Source organism: Mustelus asterias, chromosome 6, assembly GCF_964213995.1.
Source record: "Mustelus asterias chromosome 6, sMusAst1.hap1.1, whole genome shotgun sequence".
NCBI lineage: Eukaryota > Metazoa > Chordata > Chondrichthyes > Carcharhiniformes > Triakidae > Mustelus > Mustelus asterias.
This window is the reverse complement of record NC_135806.1, coordinates 108,281,435-108,299,838: the sequence shown is the minus strand read 5'-3', so window position 1 is coordinate 108,299,838 and position 18,404 is coordinate 108,281,435. Positions and strand designations below refer to the sequence as shown.

General features: G+C 45.0%; 1 protein-coding gene across 2 annotated transcripts in view; it reads right to left on the bottom strand.

The window, feature by feature from the left end:
* Positions 1-1,368: 1,368 nt before the first annotated feature.
* The window catches only part of LOC144495054 (isocitrate dehydrogenase [NADP], mitochondrial-like), an 82,201-nt gene continuing 65,165 nt past the window's right edge, over positions 1,369-18,404 (bottom strand). For both annotated transcript variants that reach the window (XM_078214889.1, XM_078214890.1), the window contains exons 8-11: positions 13,955-14,067; positions 10,454-10,551; positions 8,368-8,460; positions 1,369-4,480 (exon numbers count right to left, since the gene is read on the bottom strand). In XM_078214889.1, the coding sequence (XP_078071015.1) occupies positions 4,396-4,480; positions 8,368-8,460; positions 10,454-10,551; positions 13,955-14,067 (389 nt within the window). In that variant the 3' untranslated portion in view covers positions 1,369-4,395. The remainder of the gene's footprint in view (positions 4,481-8,367; positions 8,461-10,453; positions 10,552-13,954; positions 14,068-18,404) is intronic.

The window sequence follows — 18,404 nt, the reverse complement described above, 5'->3', positions numbered from 1 at the left end:
CCTGGACAGAGCCAAAGTGGGGGAGGCAGTGAGTTCCACTGGGGGGGGGGGGGGCTTCCCTCTGCCTTTCCCGCTTGAGACACTTAAAAAAAAAATCAGAAAATTCCAGCCAATGTCCCTCTCTCTCTCAATAACGCACAGGACTTTCTTACTTTGAGAGAGCAAAGTAAAAAACCGTTGAGTAAAGCATCAAAAAATAATTGTTGCATATCAAATAATGATGATATAACTCCTGGCTTTGGAGTTAAAAATCTGAAAGTTGTAAGGAGGAAAGACAAAGCAAGGTAAAGATTAATCAGAGATTTAATTAGGTTTGGTTCTACATGCTGCTTCTGGCTGGGTGCTTGCAATGATATGTTACCACTGCAAATTGGTTGGAAGTAGCAGGTCTGGATGGAGAGACTCCTGCATCAATGAGTCATAGCCACATCCATAATGTGAATTCTGCCTTTCCTCTGATATTCTTAATTAAATTTGAGGAAAAATTGCACGATTGGGAGTCATTTGTGGAAAATAGAAGTTTCTTTGTCCTGTTGTTCAACAATACGTTAGAAAGACTCAAAGTTCACCTAACTGTGATCTTTCCTTACTAGCTGCTTTTACAATTGTTTTTCTGCAAGTGGGAGAGTGGATGGAGATATTCTCCTGAATGACTATTGTGGGGAACACACCCAGGGCTATTGTATAGCCAGCAACTGCCTTGATACTGTTACAGGCATAGCCTGCTTTTGCTTGCCCACCAGTCTAACATAGAAACATTGAAACTAGAAGCATGTGTAGGCCATTCGGGTCTTCAAGCTTGCTCAACCACTCATTATGATCATGGCTGATCATCAATTTGAATATCCTGATTCCCCCCTTTTCCCCATATCCCTTGCTCCCTTTAGCCCCAAAAGCTATACTTAATTTCTTCTTGAAATCATGCCTACATATTGCTGTATTGATATATGGTTTGAGGTTAATGAACCATACAGTGCAGGAAGAGGACATTTACCCCATCGAGTCAGCACCGAATCTCAAAAGAATATCCCAGTCCTCCCCTCTGTGCTATCCCCATAATCCTGCGCATTTCCCATGGCTAATCCCCCTAATCTACACATCTTTGGACACTAAGGGACAATTTAGCATGGAAAATCGACCTAACTTGCACATCTTTGGACTGTGGGAGGAAACCGGAGCACCTGGAGGAAACCCACGCAGACACAGGGAGAATGTGCAAACGCCGCACAGTGAAGAACTAGTTTCATATAAACCTACAATGTTCAGCAAGAAATTGATAGATTCCACTAGGTCACCTGTTTTATATCTGACCTGATTCTATTCTCCGTCTCAAAATAATAATAAAATAGCAAAAACTGTTTACTCTAGATCCTTTAGTTAGTGGTATTGACAACGTAGAAAGTAGTGATTCTACCACAATTGATCTTTAAAGACGAATGGAATAAGAATCAATAGGAAGCCATATGGATAATGTACACAATCCGAGCAAACGGTTCATTATCTTGATTCGGTCACACCTTTCAATTTTCATCATTTTCTATTTTCTCAATTGTCAGAATGCCAAAAAACAGGGGGAAAAGGTGTTTCCACAGCTTTCATGGTGTGTGAAGTTCCTCAGATTGACAACATTAGTGAGAAAAGTCAGCACATGTACAAAACAAGAATCTTATTAAGTTGGGCTAATGAATTGTCAGCTGGGTTTTTTTATTACTATGCCACAATCCCTAGAACTTATTAACTCCCTACTTGCTCACCATTCCCAAACCTTGTCATTTCCCATTATTATCCATTCATTATTTTATTCTGGTTTGTTTCTTCTATTGCTCTCTTTTGCCCTTTGTGCATCTAACCCTTAGCCCTTCACTTTGACATCTTCTCACTGCCTCGACTGGAGATAATTCCACTTGGCTCAGTTTATCTACATTTAACTTCCTCTTTCTTGTTCAATACATGCAAGTTCCCATGTCTGCTTGGCCCTCTGCTATTTCAACAGCTGGTGCAATCTGTTTGCACATTCTCCCGACCCGATATGCCTATTTGTCATTTCTGCCGAGCCTTTGTAAAGTTTCTTTAGTCCTTGTTCTTGATCATAGCTGGAGTCAGTGGGAGGAACTGTTATCCCAAACTCGCCTGCAATGTAAAATCAGTCTATCCCTGTTACATAGAATGGACTAATTAGTCACTGTAAAGTAGGGGAGGTTAAACCCAGCAACTTTCCCTGATTGAGAGCAGAACTGCCCTGACATCTATAGAGATAGGTATGACTAGAGGATCGATTGTACTGATGAAGAACAGAGTAGCAGTAATTAAGTTAACAACCTTGATGGGAGGGTATTTTCACAAGCAAGCAAGGGGAGGCAGATTTGGATGCATTCGGGGGGTTAAGTTTTTAAAAAGTGACATCTGGAGAGAATCTAGACATCATCCTGTTATCTTTTGGGTTTTCACCCCAGTGGTTTTGTAGACAAGTGGGGAACTTCCAAGCAGCTGTCAGGTATGGTACTTAAATATTCAAATAGGTCATTCAACTCTGTTTTAACCAAGGGTCCTGTCTTCATCAGGCAGCAGACGGGTTTCCTGAACTGTCGGCAACTCTCCAGCGTCTCCCAGGCAAGTGCATAGTGAGAAATACTCCTGACCTGGGGAGCCTCTAATCAGCGAAAGTGAAGAGCTCCAAACATGGTCAGGTGAGAGGTTACTGCTCACAGGCCCCTTCTCAGAGAGTGTTTTCAGTGCTTAAGGGGTGATTGCCAACTTCTTGCAAGGCACTTCACCTGTCCTGCATTTCACTCACCTTTAGCTGTAGCTCTCTGTTGCCAATCTTTGCCACGGCATGGGAGCAGTTTATATATCTTTACTTTTCATCTCTGATGAAGAGCAAAAGGGGTAACAGCACCAACAACAACTGGACCAGAAGCAGAGGGAGCAACAACAGTGACAGCCACCTTCTCCTCGGCCCCCATGTCGCTCCACAGGTCAAAGGGGATGGACCCCAAGATCCAGTGGAAGGAGGCAACATCTCCAACACACAGAGGATCAGTTCTCTCTCTCAACATCTTTGAGCACCTATGCCTCGGGAGGCTAGTATGGATAGCAGAGAAGGACACCATTTGTCAAGGGTGGTTGTGAATCATGGGTGCGCAAGGGCAATAGGCTGAGGGTGAGAGTGAGTATTAGCTGCTCAGATGGAATTGGCTGATGGAGACTAGGCTGGGAGGCTCGCGGAGGCTGTGGCACCCAGCGGGAAGCCCGCGAAACGGCACAGTGGGCTGGGAGAATCGCCCCCATGCTGTTCGGAGGTGATCGACACTGGAGAATGCTGGAAAAGTCAGAGTGTGGGGTTTGGCATCTGAAATTATCTCTCCACTCAGCTTCCCTATCTCCCCAAGGACCTGGATCCTCCTGGCACTTAGTCTCCAGGATAGAGGGTCCACACTCTGGCTGCTGACTTTCCCCATGCCCGCTTAGTTGGCGAGGTCATCCTTCTCTGTACCTGTGCTGAAGCCTCAACAATCCAGTTGCAGTTGAGCCTTTAAAACATGTGTCGCGATCCCTAGTCACACCAACCGGAGATTCAACAGGTTCCCAACCCAGCCCTCATCCTAGTGTTTTGACGGGGGATATCTTTATCCTGCATCCATTCTTTTCTATAACCACAATAACCTGTTAGTAGTTAAATTTTAACTTTCACTCTAGTATCGATATCATCATTCATTACAAAGGGGCTGGAGATTTTAGCATAATTACTGCAAGTCTATTTCATTCTAATCTCCTCACACAAAGAGTCAATATGATATTTAAAATGAATTGGCAGCATTTTAGAAATCTTAATATGAAAGCTTCCGTTTTAAATCTCGGTGGGCAAGTTAGAGAGCAGCCTTTCACACCTCTTTCACAGATATCCCAGTGCGTAACTCCAGCTTATCTGAACGAGAAGGGTTAAAATGGTATTATAGAGCAGCACAGTTTCCAAAAAAAAACTTTCATTTTAAAAACATTTTTTTTAAATTAAAAGGCGCAAAGTACAAAGTTTCAATGGTTACTGAGCAGTTTCTATTGGCATAAAGAGAAGTTACAATTGGCTCACTTCTGCGTTACAGGTAACAGGCCCGAGACCACATGAAACCAAGAGTTGTTTTTGCATCAAAACTGCTGCCGCAAAGGAAGGGATTACAGGCAGTCGAAAATAATCATTTGTTTCCAATTTAAAATAAAGCCCATGTTCAAATAAACATATAACAGCGACGATGAACAAGAGTTCATCTCAAATCAAAGCAAATCCAATCGCCCGAGTAAACTAACGTCTAAGTGCCTTAAATCTGCATCAGAAAATAACGTCGGCTAACAAGCATCCGGGAATGAATCCTGAAGGTTCTTCATTGTTCTCGGCCCTTTTCAATGACTCAACTTCTTGTCCAAGTTTTCCTTGATGGCATCGAGAAATTCTTCAGTGTACACATAGTGCTGCCCTGGTTTTACACTAGCAATGGAGGAAATGACAGAATGTTAGTGGAAACAGCTTTTGAGCATTCAGTTCCTTTTCAATTCAGGCACAAACAACAGAATTTGACCTTTGCAACCATACCCAGTTTGAACTGGTGCCTACTGCTCTGTAGCATAACTATTGCAACTAACCAGTCCCTGCAGTCGGCATCAATAACTCAAGCAATTTTAAAGCAAGAGATCAAAACTAAGGGGTGCGGCACATTGCATTTGGGCCTAATTTAGGTAATTCCCCCCCCAGAGGAAAAATCAACACAAAATTCTGGCATGTCACTACCTTACATGTGTTACATTATTTTTGAGCACTGTTTACCAGTATAAGGGTGGGATTTTAAGGCCTTGTTCATTCCAAAACCATAAAATCCCGCCCGAAATCAACGAACCTTACAGTGGTCCACCACTCGCCCGCTCCAGTTCCCATGGCGGGCAGGGCGGTAAAATTCCAGCCTAAGTGTTTTTTAAAAATACCTCATTTTTGCTTATTTGTTTCAGACTCCTTTATTATTTATGCCTGGTTTCTTTGGCACTGTGGATGCAGACAAATTTTGTAACTAACTTTCTTCATTGCTCTGCTCACTATCAGTTCTTCATTGCTACTTTTTGCTATTCCTCATTTGCCTACATTTTCGACAACTGATATTGATTATTGATAGGAACTATTAGCTAATTAAGATTTTTTGCCCCACCTATATGTGATGTTTTGCAGCGCACCACTTGGGAAGCAAGGTGTGATACCTTTGAAAGGTAGAGAACTATGGATCTGTACTGCATGCAAAACATTTAATTATATAGGTTTTTCCTTAAGTGAGTAAGCAGCAGAAGATATGAGAAAATTAGTACAGAAATGGAGGAGCTACAGATTTGGAAGTCAACACATCTGTGGGTACAGTGGTGCTAGTTACTTCTGTAAATAGTCTCGGCACCTTGCAGTTAGGAGAATGCCCACACTGCCCAACATCTATTAATACAGTAGTGTAATATAGTCCATCAGCCTTCAGTTTCAGAGCAATACTCATAATACTCTCCATAATGTAACATATTTAGGAAGGTCAATATGTGGCACAAAGTCCTCATGAACTTTGTAACAATGGTACACCCACAAAAAGAAAATGGGAAGAGGTCGTCCAAATCAATTAAGGTTAACTCTCTGGTATATTGAATCTCTCAGCATGACATCAGATTGTACTTTAAACAACCCCAGTGCTTTACTGTACTTAGCAGATTACCCCACATGTTTAACAATCAAAAGAAGCTTTTCCTGATAGCACATTTAAATTTACATTTCAACAATATCCATTTGTGTTCCCAATCCTGAAGCTTGGTATACGTTGAGATAATAATCTGTTTTCTATATCGATATACCATTTTAGAGTTTAAGCTATTTTGATATATTCCCCTATGTATTCCCTTTCTTATCTAGAAGGCTCAAGATTCTTTATTTTTCTCATAGTTCTTTCTTTTCCTGAACTCTTTCTAATGCCACGTTTGTAGTGCAGTGCCAAAATGGCATTAATTAAATTGTTGTCTGACCAATGCACTGTAAAACATCACAGTCTTAAATTTTACTTTTAAGCTAAATTGCCAAGTAATCTATTCATTTTTATAAAATGGTTTTGTTGCATTGTTCCCAGAGTTGAAAATGATATTGCTCTCATTACGCTCCAGTCCCATTCATTCTTTTCCGCAGATCTGTCATCAGTTCCTGACACCAAGCTCAGGTGTACGCAGTAGCGCCAAAACATGGGGTGAGGAAAACTTGCACTGCTGAATCTGCCAATCTGTGCGTCAACAACAAATTTAGATTTATGGCATTCTATCACAGCACTTAAATGTTACTGAATAGAGTGAATTTTTGAGGCCCTCACAAAGGCCTTTGTGGAGACCATTGACCCGATTTTACCATCACGTTGCGCCCGTTTTCGGGTGTGAAAATTCGGTAAAGTCGGGCGTGAGGTGAATAGCGCATTTAAATTGACTTAACGGGTTGCACACCCAAACTTACCAGCATTTCCCCCTTTACCACCGCATTCGCCTGTCCAGATTCGGCACAAAACAGATATGGTCCGCAAAGGTCTGATTCAGACGCTCCAGCTTCTGAAGAGGTAAGGTCAGAGCTTCCGGCGGCTCTCTGACTCAGATCGGGGGGGGGGGGGGGGGGGGGGGGTGGTTTCTGGTGAGGTGGGGAGGGAGGCAGGTCAGATGGCTCTCTGGTGAGGGGGGAGGGAGGGGGGAGAGGGTCACATGACTCTCTGGTGTGGGGGCAAGGGGCGCATGGGGGGTCCGCTGCCACTCTGCGTGCGATTGGTGGGGGGAAAGGAGGGGTCCGCTGCCACTCTGTGTGCGATTGGTGGGGGGAAAGGGAGGCAGAAGGCCGCGATCGGTCCGGGTAGCAGGGGGGTGGGATAGAAGGGGATCAGTTGTGTTGTGGGGGTGGGGCAATGTCTGTGGGGGCCGGGGGAGGCATTATCCGGCCTGGGAGCAAAGTGGCAGGGGAGTGTTTTTCTATTTTTTTACTGCGCATGCATAGTTGAAGGCTCCGATCGGAGCTGCAGTGTTTCGGATGTGTCAAGCCCCGCCCAAAGGCTTGTGCAGCGCAATTCAGAATCGCTGCTATTTTTTCAGGCAAAGTGCTTATAGGGACGCCTGAGAATGGGTCTAAAAGCCGGATCTGAAACACTCCCAGTTTCAAGTCCACATAGCACTTAGAATCAAAATGATAAAATAAGGCCCCATGAGTCACATCCTGACAATTGAAGTACCTACTTGTAATAACTTTGGCTCACCAGCTAGATATGAAACAACTATGGGCAATCTTACCAAAAAATCCTAAGTGCCGAACGAGTGTGAAAATGGAAGAGAATCGCGCAGATCTTTTGGGCGAGTTAAAAATCGAATCTTACCACGCTCTAAGGAAAAATGAAGCAAGATCTGTTTCCTGCCAATAGGGGGAGGGAGCAGGTTCTAAACTGGCCCAAAAGCCAGCGGCTTACAGCAGAGGGCGCCATTGCGCATATTTCTCTGTTCTGTGCTGTTGCACACTGGCAGTGTCACTGGGCACCAGGCAGTGCCAAAGGGTTGGTGCCTAAGGGGAGGCAGCGGGGGGACTGCGCACTCTGCAACTGGGATTGGGAGGGTAGAACATTGCCCACTCTGCAACTCCCCCAATCCCAGTTGCAGAATACGCAGCATCCCCCCACCTGCCTCCCCTACGACCCAACCCCCTTGGCCCTTGGCACTGCCCAGTTCTCAGTGGACACTGCCAGTGTGCCAGGCTGATATGCCAGGGTATTTGGTGGACAGTGCCAGGGTGCCAGGCTGGCACTGCCCAAGTGGCACTACCCTCCCCGCCCCCCCCAACCTCCTGGGGGGTCTCAATGATCTCCGGTTCTACCGGCAAGACCATCACGGCAGGTCCCCGTTAATGGGGACCATACGTGATCCTCGCCAGTGGAGACCTTCACCGGAAAGGCTGCTAAGGCAAATTAGTCCAGACGATTGCGTTCCGGGCTTGCTTGTAATATTTAAGTTCTATTTATCATAGAATTTAAACATTATAATCAGCCTCGTGCCTTTTCTGGGCATTAACCCCAGTTAACTGTCTTTTAGCTGGGGCATTATCAAATGCCTTCTGGAATCTATATTAAAAAATACCCATAGTCATTCCCTGATTAGAAGTAACGATCTTACGGGCACGAATAAACTTCTCATGGATCTTCCCTCATTCCTGTTCTAAACAAATCCCTGACCAAGTTTCATACCTTGCTCTTGATTCCTCTGCTGTTAGTTTACATAGAGGCTTTTTAAACTGATTTGTGGATTCAGGATTAACTGCAATTTTATGATATAAAAAACATGCTCACTTACTTCTGCAGCCCATGAATACAAGCTGCCAAGTCCTTTGTCATGGTACCACTCTCCACGGTTTCTACACACACCATCTCCAAGATATCAGCAAACCTTGGAGAAATATCAATAACAGAAAGTTGTATCACAATGGAAAAACAACAGAATTCTTTAATGTGCCACGTCAGAGAGTGGGAACAAACGGGTTTGTGGCTGTAGCTCTCTGATAGGAAATCCAGTCCCTGCAGTAGACTCGGGAAAATATACTGAAGCAGACCACGTGCTTTCTTACATAGAGGGAAGAGCGAATGGTGAGGCAATCACACTGGACACTTCCTCTAGGTTGCTGCTGCAGCAAAGGCCTTCCTATCTTGGACAGAACTTGTTACTGGGTTTGAAGTGACCTCTTGCAGCTTAATGAAATACAAAATCCCCATAAATAGTGAAGGGAGGCGCTTAACGGTGTAAAGAGGAAGGATTGAGATTGGACAAAGAAAAATTGTATTCTGATAGCGAGTTCATAAGATATAGGAGCAGAATTAGGCCATTTGGCCCATCAAGTCCACTCCGCCATTCGATCGTGCCCAATATGCTCCTCATCCCCATTTTCCTGCCTTCCCCCCCATAACCCTTCAACCCATTACCAATTAAAAATCTGTCTAACTCCTCCTTAAATTTACTCACTGTCCCAGCATCCACCGCACTTTGGGGTGGTGAATTCCACAGATTCACAACCCTTTGGGAGAAGTAGTTTCTCCTCAACTCTGTTTTAAATTTGCTACCCCTTATCCTAAGACTATGACCTCTCGTCCTAGAATGCCCCACCAGTGGAAGCATCCGCTCCACATCTATTGTATCCATATCTTTTATCATCTTGAATATCTCAATTTGATCTACCCTCATTCTTCTAAATTCCAGAGAGTATGGGCTTAAACTGTTCAATCTCTCTTCATACGACAAACCCCTCATCTCTGGAATCAATCTAGTGAACCTCCTCTGAACTGCCTCCAATGCCACTGCATCTTTCCTCCAATACAGGGACCAAGGTTTCTAAATAGATGAAAGCATGAAGATATTAGGGGCATAACTATAGGGTTCGTGGTGGGAGATATAGGAAGGATATCAGAGGTAGGTTCTTTACGCAGAGAGTGGTTGGGGTGTGGAATGGACTGCCTGCAGTGATAGTGGAGTCAGACACTTTAGGCACATTTAAGCGGTTATTGGATAGGCACATGGAGCACACCAGGATGATAGGGAGTGTGATAGCTTGATCTTGGTTTCAGATAAAGCTCGGCACAACATCGTGGGCCAAAGGGCCTGTTCTGTGCTGTACTGTTCTATGTTCTATATTGATATTTGAAGAGAAAGGAGCTCCACTTGCAGTGGGCATCCGATACAGCTGTGAAACTCAGCAGGAGGTTTGACAAAGCTGGGGATACATCACAGCTGAGTGACATGATGTCCATATACATGGGACGGCACGGTGGCAGTGGTTAGCACTGCTGCCTCACAGCGCCAGGGACATGGGTTCGATTCCCAGCTTGGGTCACTGTCTGTGCAGAGACTGCACGTTCTCCCTGTGTCTGTGTGGGTTTCCTCCAGGTGCTCCAGTTTCCTCCCACAGTCCAAAAGACATGCTGGTTAGGTGCATTGGCCATTCTAAATTCTCCCTCAGTGTACCCAAACAGGCGCCGGAGTGTGGCGACTGGGGGATTTTCACAGCAACTTCATTGCAGTGTTAATGTAAACTTGTGACTAATAAATAAATAAACTTTACATGCAATTTCCAGAATGGGTCCCTGGAAAGACCAGATACCATAACCATAGCCCCAAATGATAAAGTTCCGACCCCAGAGGTTCTACTTTCATCCATTTAGAAAACTGGAACAAGCACTTGGAACTACCAGAAGCATAAAATCCACATTTTTGAAATTTAATGCTGAATGGAGTTTTCTGCTTCAGTGTTGAACACTGAGGATTTAACCATTAGTGCTCACTGCGTGAAACACTCAGAGTCTTGTCAGTATAATATTCTGTGTAGTCATGGTCAATCCATAAACTTCTGGGCATTCTCAGTACATTGCTTTCAAAATCAGAAAAGACTCACTGTTTGAGTTGCTGACTGCCATCGAGTTTTGCTCTGTGCTCTAGCCCTCGAGTCCAGGCAAAGATACTGGCGATGGGGTTTGTGCTTGTGGCTCTGCCCTGGTGGTAGAACAAGATAAAAAAAACAACAGCATAAGGTCACTGTGTGGAGTGCTGAGAGGTGGTAATTCAGAAATAAACCGTGATGCACCAAATGTTTGTGCCAAATTCACACATATATCAGGGCTTCCCAAACTCTGGGTTGCAAATGGGGTCACACGATGATGTTCTGGGGCTGCGAGCCCCAAAGCAGAAATGGCTGCTGGGTGCTTGTTTCCTTTCACAGTCCAAAGATGTGCTGGTTCGGTAGATTTGCCATGCTAAGTTGCCTCTTAATGAGCCAAGATGTATTAGGCAGATTTGCGGGGTAAATATGTGGGTTATGGGAATGGGACCTGGGCAAGATGCTCTGTCAGAGAGTCGGTGCAGACTCGATGGGCTGAATGGCTTTCATCTGTACTGCAGGGATTCTATGATTCTATGGATACTATCCCAACACACCCTAACCTGGCTCTCACTCTGGGATCACTTGGGTCTTGGCAATTTTCAAACCTCATATTGGGTGAAGTGAGTAAAAGTTTGGGAAGCATTGGCCTACATGTTTTCTCAGTCACCTGTGGTACTGCACAGAGGGTCAAGACCAAAGTAAAGCATGACTGGAAGGCAGGGATAACACAATATTATATTATAATAGGGAAAACAGATATAATTCAAGTCCCATTTTACAGTCACACATTCTACCTTTATTTTTATACACTCCACTATAAATGCCCACATCTGCACCGATAATGAATGCTGCCTATGTAAACTTTTCCTGCTGTAACTATACCCACCAGCCAATGGTGGTGCAGTAGCACCCCTACTGGAAGCAGAGTAAAATTACAGGCTGACAAGTTCCCATTGTATGTCCATTGGAATTTGTGGCTGGGTTAAAATATTGTTTGGCAACACTCCTGGAGACAAATTACTATGTTCAAGGTGATATGAAAGTCCTGTTTAAGTAAAATTCTGGAGAATAATAAACACATTCTGGCATTCCAGGTACTGTGGACAGGACTATCCTTCACACACGTGTTACAGTTTCTTATACACACACGTGTTACAGTCTCCTATACAAAGTACAAATGAGCAGGACAATGGTATAGCGGCAGAATAGGTAGAGATAGAGTTCAGCCCTGCTCATCTTAGCTCCCAATCTGACACACATCTAGTGATGAAATGCTGTGAATCTCAGGAAATGGCCACTTTTGGGAGTAGCAGCAGTGCTCTGGAAGTGGGGGGTGTACCTGCTTTCTCAAATTCAGAAGTGTCACATCAGATGGGAAATTTACAGTGGGAACTTCCAGGACAAAAACATAAGTAAGTAATCAAACAGAAGTGATTTCAATGGCTTTGTCTATATCTCAGAGCTTTATATTATGCAACAGAACAGAACAGTTTAGGAGAGTGGTCCAAGAAGTGGCTGATGAAATTCAACGTGGGCAAGTGCGAGGTCGTACACTTTGGAAAAAAGAATAGAGGCATGGACTATTTTCTAAACGGTGACAAAATTCATAATGCTAAAGTGCAAAGGGACTTGGGAGTCCTAGTCCAGGATTCTCTAAAGGTAAACTTGCAGGTTGAGTCCGTAATTAAGAAAGCAAATGTAATGTTGTCATTTATCTCAAGAGGCTTGGAATACAAAAGCAGGGATGTACTTCTGAGGCTTTATAAAGCACTGGTTAGGCCCCATTTGGAGTACTGTGAGCAATTTTGGGCCCCACACCTCAGGAAGGACATACTGGCACTGGAGCGGGTCCAGCGGAGATTCACACGGATGATCCCAGGAATGGTAGGCCTGACATACGATGAACGTCTGAGGATCGTGGGATTATATTCATTGGAGTTTAGGAGGTTGAGGGGAGATCTGATAGAAACTTACAAGATAATGAACGGCTTAGATAGGATGGACGTAGGGAAGTTGTTTCCATTAACAGGGGAGACTAGGACGCGGGGGCACAGCCTTAGAATAAAAGGGAGTCACTTTAGAACAGAGATGAGGAGAAATTTCTTCAGCCAGAGAGTGGTGGGTCTGTGGAATTCATTGCCACAGAGGGCTGTGGAGGCCGAGACGTTGAGCGTCTTCAAGACAGAAATTGATAAATTCTTGATTTCTCGAGGAATTAAGGGCTATGGGGAGAGAGCGGGTAAATGGAGTTGAAATCAACCATGATTGAATGGTGGAGTGGACTCGATGGGCCGAATGGCCTTACTTCCGCTCCTATGTCTTATGGTCTTATGGTCTTATATAGTAACTTATGACATAGTGTATATTGAGGTTCCCTCTAGCCTGCACAGGGAACAAGCCCTTCACAAGCGATGTTCCTGTTAAGATGTGGACATGTGCTGCCACACATTAAGCAACTGTACGGTGCAACAAATCTGCAGCTCACAGCAAACAGAAGTTAGAAGGAATATGGGTTGATACAATCCCTACAGTGCAGAAGGAGGCTATTCAGCCCATCGAGTCTGCAGCGACCACAATCCCACCCAGGCTCTATTCCCGTAACCCCACATATATTGCCTCCAATGCCACTGCATCTTTCCTCCAATACAGGGACCAAGGTTTCTAAATAGATGAAAGCATGAAGATATTAGGGGCATAACTATAGGGTTCGTGGTGGGAGATATAGGAAGGATATCAGAGGTAGGTTCTTTACGCAGAGAGTGGTTGGGGTGTGGAATGGACTGCCTGCAGTGATAGTGGAGTCAGACACTTTAGGCACATTTAAGCGGTTATTGGATAGGCACATGGAGCACACCAGGATGATAGGGAGTGTGATAGCTTGATCTTGGTTTCAGATAAAGCTCGGCACAACATCGTGGTAGAACAAGATAAAAAAAACAACAGCATAAGGTCACTGTGTGGAGTGCTGAGAGGTGGTAATTCAGAAATAAACCGTGATGCACCAAATGTTTGTGCTAATCCCCATGACACTAGGGGCAATTAAGCATGGCCAATCAACCTAATCTGCACATCTTTGGACTGTGGGAGGAAACCGGAACACCCGGAGGAAATCCACGCAGACAGGGGGAGAATGTGCAAACTCCACACAGACAGTGACCCGAGGCTGGAATTGAACCCGGGTCCCTGGCGCTGTGAGGTAGCAGTGCTAACCGTTGTGCCACCGTGCCACTCACTGACAATCCTTTTAATTTTAATTACAATTAGCTCCAGTTAAAAAAAAATCAACCAGCATGAGTTCTTATCGTTGAGTCTCAATTTACATTATGAGTGCTTTAAAAAGAATAGAATTTAGAAGTTAAAACAAACATCCAACACCATGGGGTGTTGATGCTACAGTCAGGTTGTCCTTTACAGTATCTCTAACTCAGGTGTCTAGCTTTATCTGTCAGGGAAGATAAATAGATAAGACATCCCATGCTGTATTATTTCCCAGCTCCCATGTGCAGCCACACTGACCTTCTGATGCTCTCTGAAATGGCGAGTTACGGTTCCATGAGCTGCCTCAGCTTCGATTGTTTTCCCATCTGGACAAATCAGCACTGAAGTCATTAGTCCAAGAGAACCAAAACCTGCAGACAAACAATGTCAGTGTGACAAACGAGACACAGTATTAGTCTGCAGAGCCAAGTAGGAGCGGGATTCTCCCCAAAGCAACCTCAAAATAAATTACTGTCAACGTAACATAAACTCAAGTATTTTCATACACTCAGCCAAACACTTGCTTCAGAAAAACATCTTACCAGCTCAAAGAATTTGTGTTCATTCTGTTCCTATTAATTTACTTTTGGGCACTTTCACGTTCAACAATGAATGTTACCACTGCAGAAAGGAAACATGCCATTTCAGGCACTGGAGACGGTGGTTCATGCACCTGCAATTAGTTAGCCCCTTGTGAACTCCGTATTTAAACTATGGAGTGTTCTCAGGAAGCCCAAGGAATTCAAATCCTCACCACCTTTTTAATGATGCTATTTAACTGACAGCAAGAACCAAGAATAAAGGGAGCAACGGCTGAAAAATGTGCTAAAATGATATGTTACCCAGTAGGTAATGTGTTGCGCAAAACTGCAACTAAATGCAAGTCAGAATTCAACACATCCAAACACTTCTATCAGCATCTCAAACTATAATCTCCCTTTAAGTCATAGAATTGTAGAATCCCTACAGTGCAGAAGGAGGCCCATCGCGTCTGCACCGACCACAATCTCACCCAGGCCCTATTCCCGTCACCCCTTAGATTTACCCTGTTAATCCCCCTGACACGAGGGTTAATTTAGCATGGCCAATCAAACTAACCCGCACATCTTTGGATTGTGGGAGGAAACCGCAGCATCCGGAGGAAACCCACACAGACACGGGGAAAACATACAAACTCCACACCGACAGTGACCCGAGGCCAGAATTGAACCCGGGTCCCTGGCGCTGTGAGGAAGCAGTGCTAACCACTATGCCACTGTGTTGCCCATTTAAGGTCTGCGGACTCTACAGGTGGGATATTACGGCCTCGCTTGAGACCAGAAAATCCCACCCGAGGTCAACGAACATGTCCATTGTCCGCTCCTCCCCCGCTCTGATTCCATGGCGGGCGGGGCGGTAGAATTCCGGCAATACTATGGCTGGAATTTTAACCTGTTAGTGACCGGTCAAAAAGTGGGACCTATAGCAGGTCTAGAGCCTCACTGCTGCAGGAGTAAGCTTTCTGTGGCTGTTTCATTGAGTTACAGGTTTCCAGGCCTATCAGACAGGTCTGGTGGAATGAAGGCTCTTTATTAAAGGGATCCTGTCAGGGCTCTGAATGGCTGCAGGATGTTTTGTGTGGGGGGGGGGGGGGGGGGGGGGGGCGAGGAAGGAATCAAAAAGATGCCCAATGGAACATAGGGTAGGTTGTCCCTCCCCTAGCTCCCTCCCCCCACCACCACCGCCCACTGGTTCTCAGTCACTTCCCAGGAAACCATGATGGGGAGAAGGTGGTGTTGGGTAATGTCACCTGACCGGTAATCCAGAGGCTCAGGCCAATGTTCTGGGGACATGAGTTCAAATACCACATGGCAGCTGGTGGAAACTGAAGTCAATTAACAATCTGCAATTTAAAGCTAGCCAAAACCCCTCACACTACACCCCATATAGAACAGGGGAATGAGTAACCTGCATCCACCTTAGCTAAAACCACAGGGGTAGTGATAGAAAGTGGGAGAAAAAAACAAGGGGATTTGCTTGGGTGTTTATAACAATGGTAATGGAGTAACAATGATCTTTATTTCAATGAATGGATAATTTTGTGTGAACTTCTCCCCTGACTTGTACTTTGTTGAATCCACTTTCACCCTGGACTGTCGCCTTCAGGTGAATGGTCTGATCAGCCTTTCACAGAAGGACGGAATACAAGTGTGATGGTTGTCTGATGGAATGAGATGCGGTGAGGGGGACTTCAGAGGTGGGAACGAGGGCACAGTGTTTCCGACTGAATGCTCAGATGCAAAGTGAAGCGTGCATGGATGAGTCTATTGTGTGTCTCTGGCAGCCCAGTGTGTGGCTGCAGGAGCCATGGGAACATCCGATTCCTCCTCCTCCTCAGAGGCCCAGGCTCTTTAGCCAGTGAAGGCTGACAACAAAGGTTGAGACGCACATGAGTGAACTCCAAGTCACTTGAAGGTAACTCTAAAATGTTGTACTTTACTTTCGAAGTAGTGATTTCAGGCAGACACTGGTCAGCACCAGGATTTCGCTGCGGCTCAATACTAGCTGCCATTTTGCAGTATTTGAAGCCTTCCCGACATATCCAAATCTGTAGGCAATCACCCTCCATCACCCTCTCAATCCATGGTGGGATTCCAAGAGATAATGGAACCTGTGTGCGGGCTGTTAAAGCCAGAGCAAAGGGTTAAAGTCTCAGTTAATTGGGACTTAGTTTGTATTATATAGTTCATCATATTCATTTCCTGAGAGCTGGGTAGGAATTCCCTGCCCATCCCCGAAGCTGGCCAGCTGAAATCCGGGAGTGGGCGGGATGATGGCAGGTTCCCAACCCTAATCCCACACCTATGCCCGCATCCCCATGTCCCATTCAAATTCCCCCTTGTGTGTGTGCAACAGCTGAAGCTTTAGTCACTCAGGAGATTCAGTCCAGGACCCAGCTTTAATAACTAGCTGACGCAGACTCAAGCATGCAAGTTTTCAGTGCTGCCTCTCCAGCCCCCAAGCTTGTGCAGTGCTGGGCGCAGTGTGGTTAACCAGCCACATACCCAATTTTATGCCTCACATTCAACACCAGCAAAAACCTCTCATAACCAGTGGGGCAGCATAATCTTCAATCTCGGCATTAAGCACTTCTTGGTCTAATATTATTTGGGTCTAGCATGCACTAGATGGGCTAAATGGTCTCCTTTTATACCTTACTGATTCGAGAGGTTGGATCTTATGCTGGCATATTTGAAGGGGAGCCTCCTAAAATAAAATAGATGTCCTGCTCACCCTTGGCCTATTGAGGCCCTTAAGTGGCCAATCAATGGTCGGGGCCTCATTCCATCTCTGCCGTTGTATTACGTGTGGTGGGAGAAGGTGGAGGCAAGGCAGACAGCTTTCACTGTGTGGCTTGCTGTCACACAGGAAGGGGGATATCTCCTTTGCCCTGTGCCCATCATTTCCCCCAGCAAGTCCAGCCCTATGATGTTATGAATACAATGCAATACTCTCTACTGCAATACGCTCTCTGCACAGTGGTCAGCTAGTTATTAAAGCTGGGTCCTGGACTGAATCTCCTGAGTGACTAAAGCTTCAGCTGTTGCACACACACAAGGGGGAATTTGAATGGACATGGGGATGCGGGATAGGTGTGCGATTAGGGTTGGGAACCTGCCATCATTCCCTGGCTCAAGAAGAGCAGTTCATATTAGACCCACATCAGACTTTTCCACCTCCCTTATCAATCATCCTGTGGCTTTCAGGAGATAATTAATGCAGAATTGGGGTGCATTTTGCACGTTCCTTCACTAACCAGTGAGTCAGATTGAGACAGGGCACATTATGCACCATCCAAAACCATTCAAAGCGAGATTTGAATCGGTCTCAAACCAGCTGAATGCCTAATCCAAAGGTGCACAGTGGCCAGATACTCTTGCTACCTGTTGATCTACTCTGAGCCCTAGAGGTTTACAGCATGGAAACAGGCCCTTCGCCCAACTTATCCATGCCACCCAGTTTTTACCATTAAGCTAGTCCCAATTGCCCGCATTTGGCCCATATCCCTCTTTACCAATCTTACCCATGTAACTGTCTAAATGCTTTTTAAAAGACAAAATCGTACCCTACTACTACCTCTGGAAACTCGTTCCAGACACTCACCACCCTGTGTGTGAAAAAATTGCCCCTGGACCCTTTTGTATCTCTCTACTCTCACCTTAAACCTATGCCCTCTAGTTTTAGACTCCCCTACCTTTGGGAAAAGATGTTAACTAACTACTTGATCTATGCACCTCATTATTTTATAGACCGCTATAAGATCATCCCTATGCCTCCTATGCTCCAGGCAAAAAAGTCCCAGTCTGTCCAGCCTCTCCTTATAACTCAAACCACCAAGTCCCGGTAACATCCCAGTAAATCTTTTCTGCATTCTTTCGAGTTTAATAATATACTTTCTATAGCAGGGTGACCAGAACTGTACACAGTATTCCAAGTGTGGCCTTACCAATGTCTTGTACAACTTCAACAAGACGTCCCAACTCCTGTATTCAATGTTCTGACCAATAAAACCAAGCATGCCGAATGCCTTCTTCACCACTCTGTCCACCTGTGACACCACTTTCAAGGAGCTATGAACCTGTACCCCATGATCTCTTTGTTCTGTAACTCTCCTCAACGCCCTACCATTAACTGAGTAAGTCCTGCCCTGGTTCAATCTACCAAAATG